The sequence below is a fragment of the Seriola dumerili genome, unplaced genomic scaffold, assembly GCF_002260705.1.
Source record: "Seriola dumerili isolate Sdu_G_001 unplaced genomic scaffold, Sdu_1.0 BDQW01000081.1, whole genome shotgun sequence".
Classification (NCBI taxonomy): domain Eukaryota; kingdom Metazoa; phylum Chordata; class Actinopteri; order Carangiformes; family Carangidae; genus Seriola; species Seriola dumerili.
This window is the reverse complement of record NW_019174336.1, coordinates 1220994-1239365: the sequence shown is the minus strand read 5'-3', so window position 1 is coordinate 1239365 and position 18372 is coordinate 1220994. Positions and strand designations below refer to the sequence as shown.

Below are 18372 nucleotides of genomic sequence, written 5' to 3'. Positions count from 1 at the left end.
CAAAACAGCTACAGTCACACCTCAGAGATACTGTGTCTTCTGTCAGGAGATCAGAGATTCAGTCAGATACCAATTGTCATTATATGACAATTGGTATCTGAATTATAATCAATCATTTTCAATCCACTAAGATACACTGGCCTTCATTTATTCTACATAAACAAACATTTTCATAAGAGTCCTTTAAATTTCTTTTTTAAATAGTTGTGTCCAAGATATTATGTACTGAGCCGCAAGGTTGTTACTAGACTGTAACTAGACGTGAAAAAACATTTTCATCAACTGAAATAAAAAAAGACATAAAATACAAAAAATACAAAAAATAAATAGTTAACTAAATCTGTATTGTGTGTTTACAAAACTAAACTAAACTAAAATAACAGACAACATTTCTTTAGTTTTGGTCTCTGTCAGTTTATTTCATACATCAGTCTGTAGTATTAATGAACTTCAGTGATGAGCCACAGAGCTGCAGCTGGACAGTCCAGTTCACTGATGAGTTCATGTTCAGTTGGTTTAAATGAAACACAACCACACACATGTACACTTCAGGCTGCATCTGGTCTACACTGTTTACATGTCTGTGCCCAGGTCTACACTTTATGTTCTGTTGTTGTTGTGTCCAGTTGAATGTTTCTGGTTAATGACACAAGCACACTGACCAACACGCCTCAGTGAATACATCCAATTGTTTGACTTTTTCTGACCTTTTTGAATCTCGCCCCTTATCAAAAAATAAAAAACTAAACAAGCCAACCTTTTTAAAAACTAATTCAAACTAAACTGAGATTGAAAACAAAAAGTCAAAACAAATTTAAAAAAACTAATGAAAAATATTATGACCTTGCTGAGCATGACTATGTGATAAGATCATTTGTAGTCAGTAATGGAAGATTTTCTGCTTCTCCATAATTAAAGTCATCATTCCAGGTGATGGGTGATAATGGAATAATGGATTACCAATCTGAAGTTTGTCTGTACAATTTGACTTTCACAGCACATGTCTTACCTATGGTCATTGGTGGAGCGCTGACTGGGGCAGCTACAGTCAGAGGAGGAGTAGGAGTGGTGGGGGGTGTAGTCTCAATTCCACTCTCTTCCATCATCTTCTCGGCCTGATACCTGAACTTCAACCCAGAGTATAGCTGCAATAAGATGTGAGGAATTAGGATGTGCTCAACTTGTTGTTTAGTATTCTTTTCTTTATTTATAACCGTATATAAAAAAGTCGGGTTGGTAAAGTGAGCCTGTTCCAGAACAGGCACGCAGCAGGCTGTCATACATACCCCGAATGACAGGCACACAGAGAAGGCCGGTAAAGACACTGACTGGCCAGACTTCCATCAGAGTGAATATCATTCATTCATTCATTGTCTACCGCTTATCCTCTAGTAGGGTCGCGGGGGGGGCTGGAGCCTATCCCAGCATCCTTTCGGGCGAGAGGCGGGGTACACTCTGGACAGGTCGCCAGTCCATCGCAGTGCACACAGAGACAAACAACCATTCACTCTCACATTCATACCTATGGTCAATTTGGAGTCACCAATCAGCCTAGTCTCCATTTGCATGTCTTTGGACTGTGGGAGGAAGCCGGAGTACCTGGAGAGAACCCACACAAGCACGTGGAGAACATGCAAACTCCACACAGAAAGACCCCGCGTCCGAGCCGGGACTCGAACCCGGAACCTTCTTGCTGTGAGGCGACAGCGCTAACCACTGCACCACCATGCCGCCTCCAGAGTGAATATCAATAGGTCAAAAAAAATCTATTTAACTGAATCTTTGCTTGTTACATTTACATTTACATTTACATTTACATCTACCTCTCTCTCTCTCTCGACTCAGTAAGATGTTCTGACAGTGCTTACACTTCCTGGGTGCAAAACACAACTATGTAAGATATGCAAGGTGGAATTACTGACTGGACAAAACTGATGACTGTCCATGTCCAGTTTGTTGTGATTACATTAATTCCAACTCAATTAACTTTATCCATCTATGGCAGAGCAGTTAAAGGTGTAGGTTTACTTTGGAATATGGACCACTGCCACACAATATAAAATACAGTGCAATTATAATTTTACTTGTCTCAAATCTAGTTTTACAATCTTTTATTATTTCACTTCAGTTAGCACTGTCCTTACATTGTGCATAGTGGTGAATAAAATTATGTTAATAATCAAATGATCACATACTAACACAGCTGTGGTGGGGGGGGGGGGGGGGGGTATCAGTGGAGCCCCGGGCCCCCTAGAAGATAGAGCCACCCTTGCGGATGTGCACCAGCACTCCTGCTTGTATACTTTAACATTGCAAGGAGGAACTGTTGTGCCTCCATCTGACCATGACTGTCTGCCATGTTTCTGCTCTCTGGTTAAAATGAACTAACTTTTTGAACGTTGTGAACAGTTTAGCTCAGTCTCGTTCAGGACGACACATCACTGCTCTGTCTCAAGTTGTATCAGGTTATTTAAACACAGTTGAAATTCATTAAAACATATTAAATCAACGCTTCACTCTGTATGTATCTTTGTTTATAAGCGACACAACATCGAACCGTCGGTGTTTGAACTGACTTCAGTGTTAGCTTCCTTCGTGCTGCAGTTACAGCTCAGCTCCACGTTTAAACCACACTCCGCTCAAAGGAAACATTCAAATATAGATAAAGTCATATTTACATTTTGTATCTAATGCTGTAGGAAATAAGCGTCAGTGAATCATTTATATTCCTCTGCCAATGGCTCGACTACTCACCTGCTAGCTGGACTAACGTAACTCTGCACCCCCATGAATAACCCACCGACCCACTGTGATGACGTCATGTGTTGCCACGTCTGCTCGACCGCGACTCCTCCCATTACCGGGAGAGCCCGGACCAGACAAACTTCGTGTAACATGTGACCGGCGCTCCTCCCAAAACATAATTATAAAAAGGCAGTAACTATAAAACTATACCAGTGTCAACAATGAGGGGCAAAAATATTTTGTTCCTTTGTTCCTTCAGACCAATGATAAGAGGATTAATATTTGACATTAATTAAAAGTTTATTTTTTACATTAGTTACAATTCATTTAACATATGTACATTAATGTAGAAATAAGAAAATATGGTCTTTTTTACGTTTACAGTGGTGTATGAAATTACAGTGAACAATAAATTACATGTCCAGGTTAAAAGATTTTGTGAAAGTTAAGAGAGAGTTAAAAGATTAACAATTTTTCATTAAACATTACTTACAAACATTACAAAGTTGGAGCAGAAAAAAATGCAAGGGTTGTTAATTTATTTCAAAAACTAAACTACAGTAAAAAATATGAATTGAAAAAGATTTCAAATTTCATAGTGTTAAAATATTTCTATCCAGTTGTTTAAATAATAATATTATTCCTTAAGTTGTTAGGTAAATATCTACAAATGGTTAAAATTTTAATTTAAGATAAATTAATAACATTTATCTTCTTTATATCCATTGCTTCCATTAAATCTTACCATACTTACTACTATTTGTAGTTGTTTGGAGTATAGTCAAACAGTTTTGTGCTGGGCTACAACTTCTATAAATGTAGGTACAGTGAACTTTATATTAATTGTTAAGTTTAAACAGTTACATTTTAGTACTGTTACCTCTTTATGCTAAGCTATAATTTCTACTAATACTACTTTATACTTAAGAAGTATAAATGTATTTATGCCTTTCTTCCCCAGGCATGAAAAAGGACATAACATAAATTCTTCAGTAAAAGTCTGCACACAAAATGAAAGTCATTCAAATAAAGGCCATGGTCAGTATGAATTATTATTGGAATGGCCGGTCACTAATAAACAAATCATTTGTAGTCTAATACCTCATGTAATAAATTCAATATAATATCCATTTCCACATTAATTCCATCAGTACAACAACAGAGTCATGTCATACTCCCCACTCTGCTGCTCATTTTCCCCTAAATACTATTTTCACTCACCAATCACTTTGATTTGCAGTTTTCTTTTCTTTAGCACTGTAAACCTAACATCATTGTAACTGAACCAGTAAAGGGAGGAGTCATGCACTCTTGACCTTTGAGTGCAACAGGAGGGAGTGGTGCTGGGTCGAGTTTAACAAAAATAATATGGATGCAGACTCTGAGCCTGCCTGCTATCCAGGGGACTGGAAACAGGCTGAAAGGTGGACAAAATAAAGCCTTTTTCCCCACAGAGCATTAATCAAAACACTTTTCTGTGAATTTCTTTTCTCCCTTTGCTGCATGTTATCCCCCCCCTCTCTCTCTCTCTCCAGCTTTACTGTCTCTTTCTCATTGCAGCTGGAATAAAGGAATAAAAAGCCAGAAAAATAAATTAAAAAAATAACATGTGCAAGTGGAAATAATAAGTGAATAAAAACAGCATTTCTGTTATAAAGAGAAAGTGTGAGCAGTAGATTGGTTTGACAACTGGTTTTGTACTGAATTAGTGAAATGGAAAAGAGCATATGATAAATGATGCTGAATTTATCGAGACTGCTGAGTTTTCACGAGTAGACCACAATGAAATATGATCCAATATATTTACTGATTAAGAAATGAGAAAAAGAGACGTCTCCAATAGAAACCTGTTTCTAATAAAGGCCTTCTCTTTGTCAAGATAAAAAAAAATTACAGTTAGCAACTAACTGAAAATAATTCTTTTCTTTTCTTTTTAAATTCTGGATGGTTTTACTTCTTCAGGCTGATTTAAATTATTCAAAAGAGAAAGAAAATTTACTTGTTGGTAGAATTGCTCATAACTTATTGACATACGCAGACTGTGAGACAGAGTCCCTAGAAAATACAGCTCTGTTTTGTTTTTAAATGCTGGGAACCACTTACTGTGCCACTGATCACAAATCAGGGTTTTAAGCCCAGACAAATGGAAATGCAGCCATGACATGGATCATCTTAATCTTATCATTAAATGCCTGTCAGTACTCTTGAATTAAAATGTCTTAAAACATTTATAAACTGATCTCTCCCGACACGATGTCTTCATATATACATCCAGTCAGGAGAATAAACTCCTTCTGAGAGACATTTAAGAAATACAGAGGGTCCCTGGTTACATCTGGATTAAAACCCTCCTGGACCAGCTTCACCTTCTGCTGCTTGAAGGTTTCAGTCACATCCAGAGAGGTCTGAAATCACACATATAGACATTGATGAAAAATATGATTTTACACTAAAACTAAACACTGAAGGTCATGAGTAGTTGCATGACTTACCTGTATTCTGAGAAAGCGCGGCCAGGCGTACGCAGGAAGTGTTTGTACTAAGTGGTTGTAGAGTTTTGTTCCATTTAACTTGTGGTCATGTTTTAAGACAACAGCAGCCATACCTGCTCGACCTTCATATCCTGCACACACAGATTGGAACAAGTCACCAATTCGTGCTGAATGAACAAGAGCAAACTGTCTACAGTTCCTTCATTACCTTGTTGTAATGTTTCATTTCTTTGATACATGACTGTGGAGTGGAAGGAGCTACTGGTTCTGGAGGTATTTTCCCCACTGTAAACTCCCATTTCAACATTTGACCCTACTACAGGCTTGTGTTAATGTCATCAGTTTGGATTATTTCAACTTTGGTTCTGTGAAACCAGGTCTTTAATTTCCAGGTCTGGTTCTCTATACGAGCTTCAGCTGGAGCAGAGGCCAGAGGCCTTACTAACATCATCAATATCTGTATTATCATTTTCTCATCATATTCCATACACATTGCAACATGCTGTAACAATACAACAATTTGAGATCAAAATTACCTACATTAGATATACTCACACAACCACATACACTAACACTCAACTTGCACTAATATCAGAAAGAATACAAATAAAATTAAAAGATTTCCCTTTAATAGTTCACAATTCCCTTTCAGCTCAGGGCTACATTTCTGTCTTTTATGATATTTATGTATGGTTTCCAGAATTGAAGAAAGCCTTTCCGTTTGCCCTCACTTAGTCTTTCCAGACCGACACAGTACGAAAGCTCCTTTATCAACATTCTTTATCAACACATTGGAGCATCTGTACTCTTCCAACAAAGAGCACTCGCTCTCCTGGCTTGAAGAAGTCCAAAGCCTACAAGTTGAATCTGTTTTGATGTTTGACATTTAAAGGGAGTACAATATTCCAATCTGCCTCATCAATGTTTCCTAGTATATCCATTTTCCAAGCATTTCATTTATCTAGTGTTGATTCAGTACTATATGCTACCAATATGTTATAACATTTAGATCTTTTTGGTGTTATTCCTCAACTCTTCATAAAGGTGGTATAGACAAAAGGCTTTGTTGTCGTTTGTATAACGCGTCACCACAGTTGTTCAAACTGAGCCAGAGTGTGATTTAGACTGCTGAATGTTGGATTTCTAGCCTTGAACTCTGCTTCACAGACCTTCTGATAAAATAATTATAGCTGAACCTAAACTAAAGGCCACAGATGGCATGTCCAAAAACATCAAATGGTTTGTACTGCACCGTGCAAACCAAGTAATCCTGGCCTTAAAAATTTGATACTGGGACTTTTAAGCAAGAAACCTGGCTAAATTTCACTGCTACGTTCCAAGTGGTTGTGCTGTTCAGCCTGGTTAAATCCTGTGCACATGAGGCCACAGGTATGGCACTGAATCTCTATCAGCTGATGATCAAACAGCAGCAAGTGGTGGAGATGCTGTGATTACACTTACAATAACAAGTGTTGGCAACGACACAACAGAACGTTTACATTCAGCACCCATACACCACGTAGTGTGTATTACCTACAGTGGTGCTGGTGCACTTGGTGTTTTGTTTACTCACCACACAGAGCTGTCGATTCATGTCGACATGAGGTAGCATGTATCATTTTGTGCGCCAAATTCAAATGGCATAGAACCCACACCCAACCAGCACTGTGCTGGGTTTCGAAGTGCACCCATTGGTTAATTCAGGGCTGCTTCTGTGCTCAAGGCCCATTTATAGGGATTCTGTTCAGCTGAAGCTTATATGAGGCTCTGAATAAGACAAATAAAATGGGGATCTTCCAAAAGTAGAGTATTTAATCATTACCTGTTTGTGCAGCAAAGAAGCACATCCTGGTGGTCACAACCTCGCTCAACCTACACGAGTCTACCAGGATGAAGACACTCACCTGTTCTGTCTAATTCAACACTGACTATCAGCTTAAGCTGAATTTGAGATTTCGTTTTTGCTTTTACCCCCAGAACACCTGAAAAACCTCAAAAACACATTTCAAAAATCACTGTTTTGAAGCACAAAGCAACTGTAGATGAAGCAGCATTATAAATCACATTGTAACACAGACCTGGGACGGTGACTCCATAGACGTTGGCTTCCCTGATAAAATCAAGAAGACCTAAAACCTCTGACACCTCTGTGGTGGACACGTTCTCTCCCTTCCACCTGTGTGACACAAAGTTAAATGTAGTTAATCTTACAGTAACTGCAGGAAAAAGCTGAGAAGAAACTGACATGATCATCTTTTAAGTTACATTATCATTTACTTTGAGTAGTCTTTGTTTCCACAAGTCCAAAATTCACTCTCTGTTAGCTCTGTTTTTGGTTTCTAATTGATCAACTCCAAAGATATCTGTCTCTTTAGCTGAAAACAGTTGCAACGAAGACGCTATGAGAGCACTGAGAGTGACTCAAAACAGTAAAGTTGTATGAGCCGCGCAGCTGAATAACGAGAGCAGAAAATCACTATGAAGCACTGTAAAGTTTAGGGAAGCTGCAGAATCTGATGATAATTCTGTGCAGATTCATCACTTTCACATTGTCACATTGTTCTTATAAAAATATTTATTATAGCCAAGAACATAAAATACTGTATGAATAATAGTATAGAGAAATATACACTCAGCGGCCACTTTATTAGGTACACCTTGCTAGTACCAGGTTGGACCCCCTTTTGCCTTCAGAACTGCCTTAATTCTTTGTGGGAAAGATTCAACAAGGTGCTGGAAACATTCCTCAGAGGATTTGGTCCATATTGACATGATAGCATTGCGCAGCTGCTGCAGATTTGTCAGCTGCACATCCATGATGCTAATCTCCCATTCCACCACATCCCAAAGATGCTCTATTGGATTTAGATCTGGTGACTGTGGGGGAAATTTGAGTACAGTGAACTCATTTTCATGTTCAAGGAACCAGTTTGAGATGATTTGAGCTTTGTGACATGGCACGTTATCCTGCTGGAAGTAGCCATCAGAAGATGGGTGCACTGTGGTCCTAAAGGGATGGACCAGCCACAATACTCAGGTAAGCTGTGGCGTTTCAATGATGCTCAATTGGTTCTAAGGGGCCCAAAGTGTGCCGAGAAAATATCCCCCAGCTTTTGAGAAATGTGCATCTGAAAATAAAGTGCAAAACAAAAAATGTAGCTTCTTTTTTTTGTCAACTCCATTTCACATCTTAACAGTGTCAACCATTTTTATAATAAACAATCTCAGCATATCTTTACAGTTAAACAGCTTTAACACATGCTGTCCTCTTTTTCTTTCCTTCTCATAACCCACTGCCCCACTTTCCACGCTTGTTTCTTCGACTATCTTGTCTTGTCTCTCACCTGTGTGTGTTTCTCACTCTTGGAGTCTGAACATTGGCAAATATGGCAATTTTATCATTTTACATTTAAATCTACAACACAATTAAGTGCATAAAGCGAAGGGGTCTCAACACTTTCTGAAACCACTGTATATGTGACAGGAGATATCTTTGTCAAGGAACCACCACAGTAAAATAACCACAATGTTTATCTCCTAGGAAACTCAGTTATTTTTATTTCTCTTCACTCCTCACTTGACCTTAAAATCATGAAGGATATCTCAGTTTCCTTATTTCACAGAACACAGACACAGAAAGGCTTCTGAGTCAGGATACATGAAACCATCCTTTACATAAGTTTTATAATGGACTGACACAGCCAAATCACCACAGCTTGATACTTATGTGGACGTCAAATAACATAACCTTAACTTAAGTGCAATATTATCACTTTTTAGATCTCATTTGCACCATCTAACAGTTTAAACTATTAGATACTGTATATATTAGCTATAGGCCTGATTAACAAAGGAATCAAAAAACAACTTATGCTCTTGTAGCAATGGAAACAACTTAAAGTCGCTGAGAGGTTGAGGTCGGGCCTGGTTTTATTTGTCTGACACGCTACCAAAAAGATTTCCTACTAATTCAAAATATGTGAAAGAAAAAAATGTAAAAAGAACAACTTATTATAATGTGCACAAAATTATGATCAAAATCAAAAAGAGCGATCAAAAAGAAAGAGGCGGTCAACAAAAAATACAGCGACCCACTCACCCCGTCTCCACCTCCCACACACAGGTGAACAAGAGCTTAAATCAACTACTAATATCCATGGCACCATCCATATCCTTGTGACCAACTCTCCATAATCACAGTGATCGCACATAATAAATTACATTAATGAATGATATCACAAACACTAATGAACAACAATATATAAACCACAACCACCCAAAACATAAACCACAAAATCCATTCCTCTCTGAAAATAAGTCATGGCTCCTACAGCTCTTCTGCGTCTTATCCATTGAGGATTTTTCTTTCTATGATTTCTTGAAATCATGATGTGGATTATATCAGGGAGAGTAGAGATTCTTTACGCCATCACTGTTGTCTGTTGTCTTTCAGCTACAGTAAGAAGACGCTTTAATTTCCTCTCAGTTTCCATTCAATCACATGTGATGCTGTAAATCAATCACCATGTCCCTGAGCAGAAACTACTGACTGAAACAATCAAGCTGCTCAAATTCCCTAAAACACTTACTCAACTCAATTATTCCTATTGTCAAATATTCTAACCATAACCTGGATCATCTGATGGTAACAATGAAATATCAATCCATGGAGAATCAGGAATGACATGCTTTGAAATGCTTTGCTGATAATGGTACCTGAAGGTGTCTCCAATGCGGTCATGGAAGTAAAGAAAGTCCCTGTGATCGTGCAGCAGTAGGTCTCCAGTGTTGAAATAGATGTCCCCATCTTTAAACACATCCCTGACCAGTTTCTTCTCAGACTGGACCTTGTTACCAGCGTAGCCCAGGAACTGGTTCATAGTGGTCAGGGGAGCTACCAGGATCCCTGCCTCTCCTGTGCGCAGACATAGGATGTACATGTCGAAGTCTTCCTACGTACTACAGACTGAATGACTCATTTAAAAAGTTCTCGGGATGTGATTACATTACCTATTTGTGCTCGTTTGCATCTTCCGGAGGCTGTTCTTACCGGCTCGTATGTGTGTGGATCATATCTGAGGAGCTCAAACGGCATAAAAAGCTGAAAAAGAAAACAGACAATTCTTAAGGACTGTGAGTTGTTACCCATAAATGCTATGTAAACATAAATGGCTAATAGGATACCTTGGTTAGCATTTCACACATGTAACACATGCAATATAATGTGGCTAGTTGGCTAGCATTAGCTCAACATACCAGCTCAGAAAACATACACAAGTCAAGGCCGCTTAACAGAACCCAATGTGGATCACGTACAACGGTTATCACACATAAACACCTGCTTCTGTAGGCTGTTAATAACTTACACTCCTGACGAACACATCCAAGCAGCCGCGTCGGAGTTGGTTACCATAGTAACATCAGTATGATGAACCACTGCTTTAGCAATACATTGTATATCAAATATTTTGATTTGAAATTTGATTTTTCTATTTTTTTTTGTTTCTCTTTTTCTTGTTTTATTTACTAATTTCTTATACATTTACTTTCTTTAAGTACTTCATTTTGCATCTACTTGGTGACATAGTATATGACAAATAACATTAGGATTTGATTTTAATCTATGTTAAGCCCACAGTGAATTAATACCAACTTTACAGTATTATGGGGCTTTTTTTTAGCATATTTCAGAAAATAGTTTTGGTTTTTCTGCCTACAATTTTTCTGCTTTGGTTCAGTGTCTCTTCAACCAGCTGCGCCATGCTGATGTTTTCATTAATAAACCCACCACTTGCTCACCAGCAAACAGCAGACAGACTAGGTGATAAGCTGGTGAACATGGTGGAGCATTTAACAATTAATGAGCCAGGTAATTTTTCTCAGGAATCTGTGGAGATCAAACCAGAGCTAAAAGAAGAGTGAACACTGAACTTATATTCATCAGATTTTAGTTCCAACGGTAGGTGAAGCTCCACAAACACCATAATGCCATAATGCCACACCATGCAAACAACAGCATCTTTTCATCAGACCCAGCTCAGTAGAGTTCGGGTCAGGGCTAACCTAACCCTTCTGACCAACATGTTTCCAATATGACAAAGCTGTCATCTAAATGAACAAATTGTATTTGCAAAAGCACATGAAAAATCCAACTGCAGAGTATGGCAAGGTGACCTTGTTGAAATAGCTTGCCCTCCCAATCGGCCCAACTTCATCGGTGTAGTTGAGGAAGCCGATGCTGGCCTCAGTCAGGCCATAACCCTCTCTGATCTTGATCATACCAAAGCGTCTTGCAAACTCCTTCCAAACATCTGACCTGAGACCACTTCCTGCCGCCAGCCGAACTCTGTGAATTCTCTCCTCTGGAACCTGGAGGCAGAAAAGGGTTTGGGTAAAAAAAGCACCATTTTTTTCAAAAGGTACCGCCCTACATTTTGGGAAATGTGCTTATATACTGGTTATTGCTTATGCCAAAAAAATGCTCAAAAATGAAGTTTGGGGCTCTGAACATTTGTTTTGGCCGGATTAGAAAGAAACTCCCAAAGCTTCATGAGGCTACATTCAATATTCATGGTTCTCTGAGGATGAATTTTTCTGACCTCACCTCTAGTCGTCACCATCAGGACAGAATTTATAGTTCTACATAACATCTGATTAAATCTGGTTTGGAGATGTGCACTAATGGTTGTCGTCACAACCTATTTATTCAAGTTAGCTTGATGCCTAACCAAGAGCTAATTTGTTTTTGTTTTTTATGTCATAAAGAAAAATATATCTAAAAAGGGTCATTCTACAGTGCGGAAAGTGCTTGTGAAACAGTTATACACAAAAAACATCAAAATCTTAAAAGTAAATTCCACGATATTCACAGAGCATCCATTTATATACATTATAAAGGCTGCAATAAACACTGTAGTCTGTACTGTGTCTTTAAACTTCTAGTCAAATGACTGTCAGTCTTACCACAGGATGATTGACCAGGTATCGACAGAGTTCTCCTATGTACTGCACCACTGTCACCTTGTGCTGTACACATTCCTTCCAGAACTGACTGGCAGAAAACTTCTTTTTTAACACACACGTTGCACCTGTGGGCCACAGGAGAAGACAGTCAGGGTGGAAAGGAAAACAGGAAGTTGTGTAAGACAATACACTTCTAAAAACTCAGATTTTTATGCATCCTCCATGTCTGTCAATGCCAAAACAAATTGTTTGTGAGAAATTTCCTCTGCTTTGTTTGCTTTGCCTTTTCTCCTGGTATGTGAGGAAGTGAGAATTCCTTATAGACCTAAGAAAAGGATTTCCGTCACCATGTTGGTTTCCTCCAGCGTTTGCACTCGACCTTACATTATACTGAATATAAATGGTTAATCTTCCTGGAATTGTTTATGTTTGATGATGCCACAGTCCAACTAAATAATTTTAAAAAAGGAAGCAAAACTAAAAGCTGTAGAAACTAAATCTGAACATTGTTTTTGCAAAGCTCATAGTTCAGCCTGATACTACAAATTGGCTCAATGTACCCATTTTGAGGGATTTGGATGTGATTTCCAACTGCGCAAATAACAGTTGTTCAAAAAATAAGATATTTTGGAGTTTTAATCCTTAAATGCACTGTACACTTCTTTTGGAAATACACTAATTTGTTTCCTTTCTGAGACTGAGATGGGAAAACTGATATCACTCTCATGTCTGTGTGTTGAGTACAGAGCTGGAGTCAGGATGTGGTTAGCCTTGCCTAGCGGGGGTGGGGGGGGGGGGTGGGGGTGGGGGCAAGCTGCTCTGGCTCTGTCCAAGTTTCAAAAATACATCTGAAAGAGACAAAACATTTCTTCTCCTGCGTCATTTATTTTCTCCTGATTTACAAAACAAGAACAAGAATCACCTCCTCATGGTTGTTTGTTCCACCAACCAGCCAAGTTGCTTGAAAGATGGTCACAATCTAACCTTACTGAGTTACACAGTGAAGTTGACCTTTGACCATTTGGATATAAAATGTCATCACTTCATCATTTTTTCCTGTTAGTTACTGTGTTAAATTGTTATGGCTGAAAATGGATATTGTGAGGTCACAGTGAGTTTCCAAGTCCAAGCGAATGTTTGTGCCAGATGTAATGAAATTCCCTCTGGGCAATCCTGATGTATCATATTCACAAGAACATGAGGTCACTGTGACCTTGAACTTTAACCTCTGCCCATAAAAATCTAGTCAGTTCGTCTTTGAGTCCAAGTGAATGTTTGTCCCAAATCTGAAGAAATTCCCTCAAGGCATTACTGAGATATCACATTGAAAAGGCCAAAAATAATGTTTTGTGAAGTCACAGTGACCTTGACCTTTGACCACCAACATAGTTCATTCTTGAGTTCAGATGGACATTTGTGCCAAATTTTTTGCGATTCCTGTGAGGAGTTCCAAAGATATTATGTTTACAAGGCCAAAACTGTGTTTTGTCAGGTCCACGTGACCTTGAACTTTGACCTTTGACCACCAAAATCTAATCAGTTCATCCTTGAGTCTAAGTGAATGTTTGTGCCAAATTTGAAGACGTTCCCTCAAGGCGTTACTGGACACTAGGGGTTTAAAGTTTAAATCGTACATGTACTGAAGTACAGCTGTTCTTACCAAGGTGTATACATCCTCCAATCCCCAACAAGGAAGCAGACATGTGGTAAAGAGGAAGAGTTATGTAGATGATGTCATCAGATTTGGCTCCACACATTGTAAAGAAGGCCATGCTCGCAATGGCTTTCAGATGACCTACGCGGGCCGCCTTGGAGAGACCTTGAAGAGAATGGCACCAGTTACTGTAGAGATGGTCCACATGCTTTGCATTGACACTATTATGACTTTAGCATATTTTTATAATTACAATAATGTCTCTATGTGATTGTTGTGCAGTGTGAGGAGTCTGTCACCTGTAGATTATGTTTTATTATAATAAGATTATATTATTAATGTAATAGAAAAATGATATTCTGCACTTTGTGTAATCTGGTTTGAACTTTGTATGACCTGGCTTTGTATATCCCTGAATGTGAATCTGTTCCCACATGTATGCTCCTTATCTGGTACAGAAATAACACAACGTAATAATGTGATGTACCTGTTGTGCCTGACGTAAAAATGAAGAGGAAGTTTGACATGATGTCAACTTTAGGAAGTTCACTTAAGGTTTCTCCAGACATGTGTTCCACCTTATCTAATAAAGTGTTGACGTCCTCAGAGGGGGATGTGTGATCCACCACCCACACAGCCATGTTGTCCTTCTTCAGGTCAGGCAGCACCTCCTCCAGCAACTGCACCAAATCTGGATGAGCAGACACAGAACCAGTGATCACACATGTACAGAGCTGCTGATCCCACTCTATAGTCATTAGCAGTTTGGGGTGCTGCATATGTATAATAGATAATCATATTGTTCTTATTCAGGGACAGCACACCATTCAAATACACAGGTGTGCTTATTGACGGGAGAGGTCATGGCAACCTGTCAACTCTCGTGTTAGGAAACTTTCATCTTTTTACAACACTTGCACTGTGCAGTCTGTGGCAGTGGTAACTCGGTATGGGACCGCACACTGCTCTTTATAAGACTGTGTATCTGAGGAATCATTTTTAAAGCTTTTATGGTAAATTTAGCTCATTTAGACAAATGTCTCCCACACACTAGAAGAGAGCTTTTAGTGTCACACTATAAGATTTTGTAAAGACTGGGTCACTATTTGTAAAACTAGATTCCTTTGAGATTATTTCCCATCATCCTCCTGGTGAAAATTTACAGGAAGGAAAACTATTTTTTCCACACTTTTTGCTCTTTGAAATTCTACATTATGATTATGATTATTGTTATTATTGTTAACATTATTATATAATGTTAGTAACTCAACACTATCATTGTGGGGTTAGGGTTAACATTATTTTGCTTGTGTCCAATTACCTGTGTCTCTCAGGCTCACACAAAATGACTCACATTCTATCAACTCTGTTTGTTGTTTCCTGTTTGGCGCTGGAGAAAGTGTCATTGAACGTCACTTTTGGCATGAGCCAAGACTAAACACAGGCTAATATCAAACATGTTTGATTTTATTGAAACTTCAAGATGAAAAACAGACCAACTGAAGACAGCTCCTACGACCACCTCACACCAAACAAATGAGATGATAGGAGTGTGCCGCAACTCCAGCAAAACTCTCATGATTTTATTTTAACATTGGAAATTTTGAATTTCGAAATTTAATTTGCTTGAAAGGTTGTTTAGTGTGAGGTCGGCATTAATTTTGATCCATCTGATGTGTATGGTGGCCCTGAGAGCTCCACGCACTGCAACTTAAGAAAACACAAGACAGAACACAAGCAAATTGAGACACGCGCTGCAAGTAGCACAGGCGACAGCGGAAGTGTTTCCAGGGGACACTAAAAAGTGATGAACCTGGCTGGGACACACTTGTTAAATTCTTTGTGACTTTTGAAGTTAAAAACATGAAACAGAGAGAGTTGAGAAAGGAAACGGTGTATTAACGATCATTTCCTGTCACTGTGTCACGTGGGTTTCTCCTCCTCCCCGCCCCTTTAGGAGACCAGCAGCAGGTCTGAGTCTGTTCACTCCAACAGGAGAAAATGAACTTTATTAGAGACCTTTCTCTGTCTCAGCAACAAACTCTCAACAACACAGATCTCCTCTCTCTGCTGGTTCTGGTTCTGGTTTCACTGCTGCAGTAGAGCTGCTGACGCTTTCCAACTGCAGAAGTTTAGAGGGACCTGAACATGCAACTATGATGTAAAAGTTCAAACTGATAATAATACTGTTATTCTTATGATTATTGAACTGTTTTGGAGGGAAAACAGAGAGTATGAGACTGATCAATCATGACCACGCCCACTTAGGAGACAGGAAGTGTAAACCATTTCGTACCGTTGGCGCTGCTTGTAATGTGTCATCTTCAGTTACAGAGTATCTGAACACTGAACAAGTTTGTCCCAGCCAGGTTCATCACTTTTTTGCATCCCCTAGAAACACTTCCTCTGTAGTCTGTGCTACTTGCAGCATGTTTCTGTGTTTGGTTGTGTTGGGAGTATTTGCAGCTCATGTGTTGACAAATTGATGAAGATGTTTTCTGATTGGCTTGCGTTCCGTCTATTTGCATGTGTTTTCTTAAATTGCAGTGCTTTGAGTTCTCAGGGCCACCGTACATGTGACTATAGGAAAGCTAACAACAGGGGGAAAAAAGTCTGTTTTTCACTTTCTGCTGACAAGATGTGAAATTAAAAAAAGGGCCAAAGTGAGTAAAAGTGAAGCACTTTGATAAACATGTGTTATCAATAACAATGAACACTGAGCATCAGTATGCCTGTGCTGTTTAAACTCTGAGAGGTCTAACAGAGGGATAGAAAAAGCCCCCGAACACTCTTTGTCCGGCTCTGCAGAGGCGTGCATGTGTTTTAATAACAGACTTCTGAAGTGTTTCTTAAATCGAGACCCCTCCCCTCTCTGTGAGAGTTTTACTTTAAATCCCTCAGATTGATGGATTGACAGAGTTTACCTCAGTGGATAGAAAACCGTGAGAAAACGTGTCAAACCTGCGCCAACAACCAGCGTCCTGGCCCCGCAGCTCTGAACGCAGTGGAGCAGAGACTTGGCTTTCACGTTGACGTTAAGAAACGCGACTTCACAGCCCACTTTGCACAGTCCTAACCACACACAGATGAAGTCCGGCTCGTTGCACATCAACTGAGCAACAATGTCCCCTTTTGTGAGAGAGCCCTCCGCCCTGAACGCGTTGGCAAACTGGTTACTTCTGTAATCCACATCCTGGTATGTCAGGGTCTGGTTTTCGAAGATAATGAAGGGTTTGTTCGGGTTCGTCCTCGCCCGGTGGAGAAAACAGTCGAGGTATGTGGTGATTCCCTGCTTCATACCGGCCTGCAGCGTCTTTCTGTACCTCCGAAGTTTCAAGTAATACATCAGATCCTCCCAGAAGAAGGGATAAGTGATCCTCTGGTACAGAACGAGGGCCAGTAGTCCCGCTACAACGCTGGTAAACACCAGAGTAATCATCTTCCTGTGAACACAACTCACCTCACTTCAAGTCTGCTCCAAACCTTTAAATCACAGGCTGCACTCGCGCATGACTCCAGGAAACCTGCAGTCAAGATGATAGCCCACTCATTATACTGGTTCATAGCAGCACACTGACAGCCAATGAGCTATTAGCACACACACACACACACACACACACACACACACACACACACACACACACCACCCCAAGGTGCAAGAAATTTCGCAGACGACCTTTTCCCTGCTTTGCCCCCTTTACTTTGAGTGGGCGACCTGCTGAGGAAACCTGCTGATGTGCTATCACCCGGATGTAGGCCTCTGCTGGCCCACTGATGGCACTGGCAGACTGGATATGAGCCTGATCGGGTCCACTCTATAAAATACAGATCGGTCAACAAAATATATGTGGGCTGCTGAGCCATTACACATTTGAGCTGTCAATAAAAATAGAAAAAATATTTTTAAATAAAATTAAACTAATTTTATAAAAACACACATTACATTTGTGCACCCCTATATCTTAACCGCATAAATAAGAATTAAAAATTAAAATGTACTATATAGCCAAATGTAGTGTAATGTATGTTGAACCAGAAGTGTATAAGTATATTGTGTATTTGTACATTCAAAAAGAAAGAGATCCTCTTCTGAAGCGACTTTAATATGAGTGGAACAAACTGCATTTCAAAGTTAAACCAAAGTTAATAACTCAGTCAATAGGCTAACCTTTAACTCGGTATGCAGCCAAATGTATTTGTTAACCTTAAATCAGACACATCAATCTACACATTAGCTCCCATTTCGTTCTAATTAAAGTTCGATAATCCGAAATCTGAGTGAACACAGTTAACAAACAAATAAAAAGTTCTTCTTATCTGAATTGCAGAGATCAGGGAACTGCAATGTAAATATGATGTAAAATCTGGGGGGATCTTTGACTTTATTACTAATGCAGCATTTCTGTTGGATACAACAAGCTTTTTCCCACTGTAAATCACCCATAATGTAAGACCAAATAATTTTGCTGCAGAAAATGTAAATGGTTCAAATCTTTTCTAATGTGTCTGTTATTGCAA

At 39.2% G+C, this 18372-nt stretch overlaps 2 protein-coding genes across 2 annotated transcripts in view; both read right to left on the bottom strand.

The window, feature by feature from the left end:
* The window catches only part of prrc1 (proline rich coiled-coil 1), a 10975-nt gene extending 8162 nt beyond the window's left edge, over positions 1 to 2813 (bottom strand). Inside the window, exons 1-2 of the mRNA XM_022744630.1 lie at positions 2755 to 2813; positions 1010 to 1145 (exon numbers count right to left, since the gene is read on the bottom strand). Of these exons, the coding sequence (XP_022600351.1) occupies positions 1010 to 1106 (97 nt within the window). The 5' untranslated portion in view covers positions 1107 to 1145; positions 2755 to 2813. The remainder of the gene's footprint in view (positions 1 to 1009; positions 1146 to 2754) is intronic.
* A 359-nt stretch (positions 2814 to 3172) lies between these two features.
* LOC111221152 (very long-chain acyl-CoA synthetase-like) lies at positions 3173 to 17436 on the bottom strand. The gene is made up of 10 exons (XM_022744497.1): positions 16816 to 17436; positions 14342 to 14545; positions 13861 to 14019; positions 12201 to 12325; positions 11412 to 11606; positions 10248 to 10338; positions 9954 to 10152; positions 7316 to 7413; positions 5238 to 5368; positions 3173 to 5150 (listed from the first exon to the last, which is right to left on the bottom strand). The coding sequence occupies exons 1-10, from the start codon at positions 17291 to 17293 to the stop codon at positions 4974 to 4976; spliced, it is 1857 nt and encodes a 618-aa protein (XP_022600218.1). The 5' UTR covers positions 17294 to 17436; the 3' UTR covers positions 3173 to 4973.
* Between the last annotated feature and the right edge of the window lie 936 nt (positions 17437 to 18372).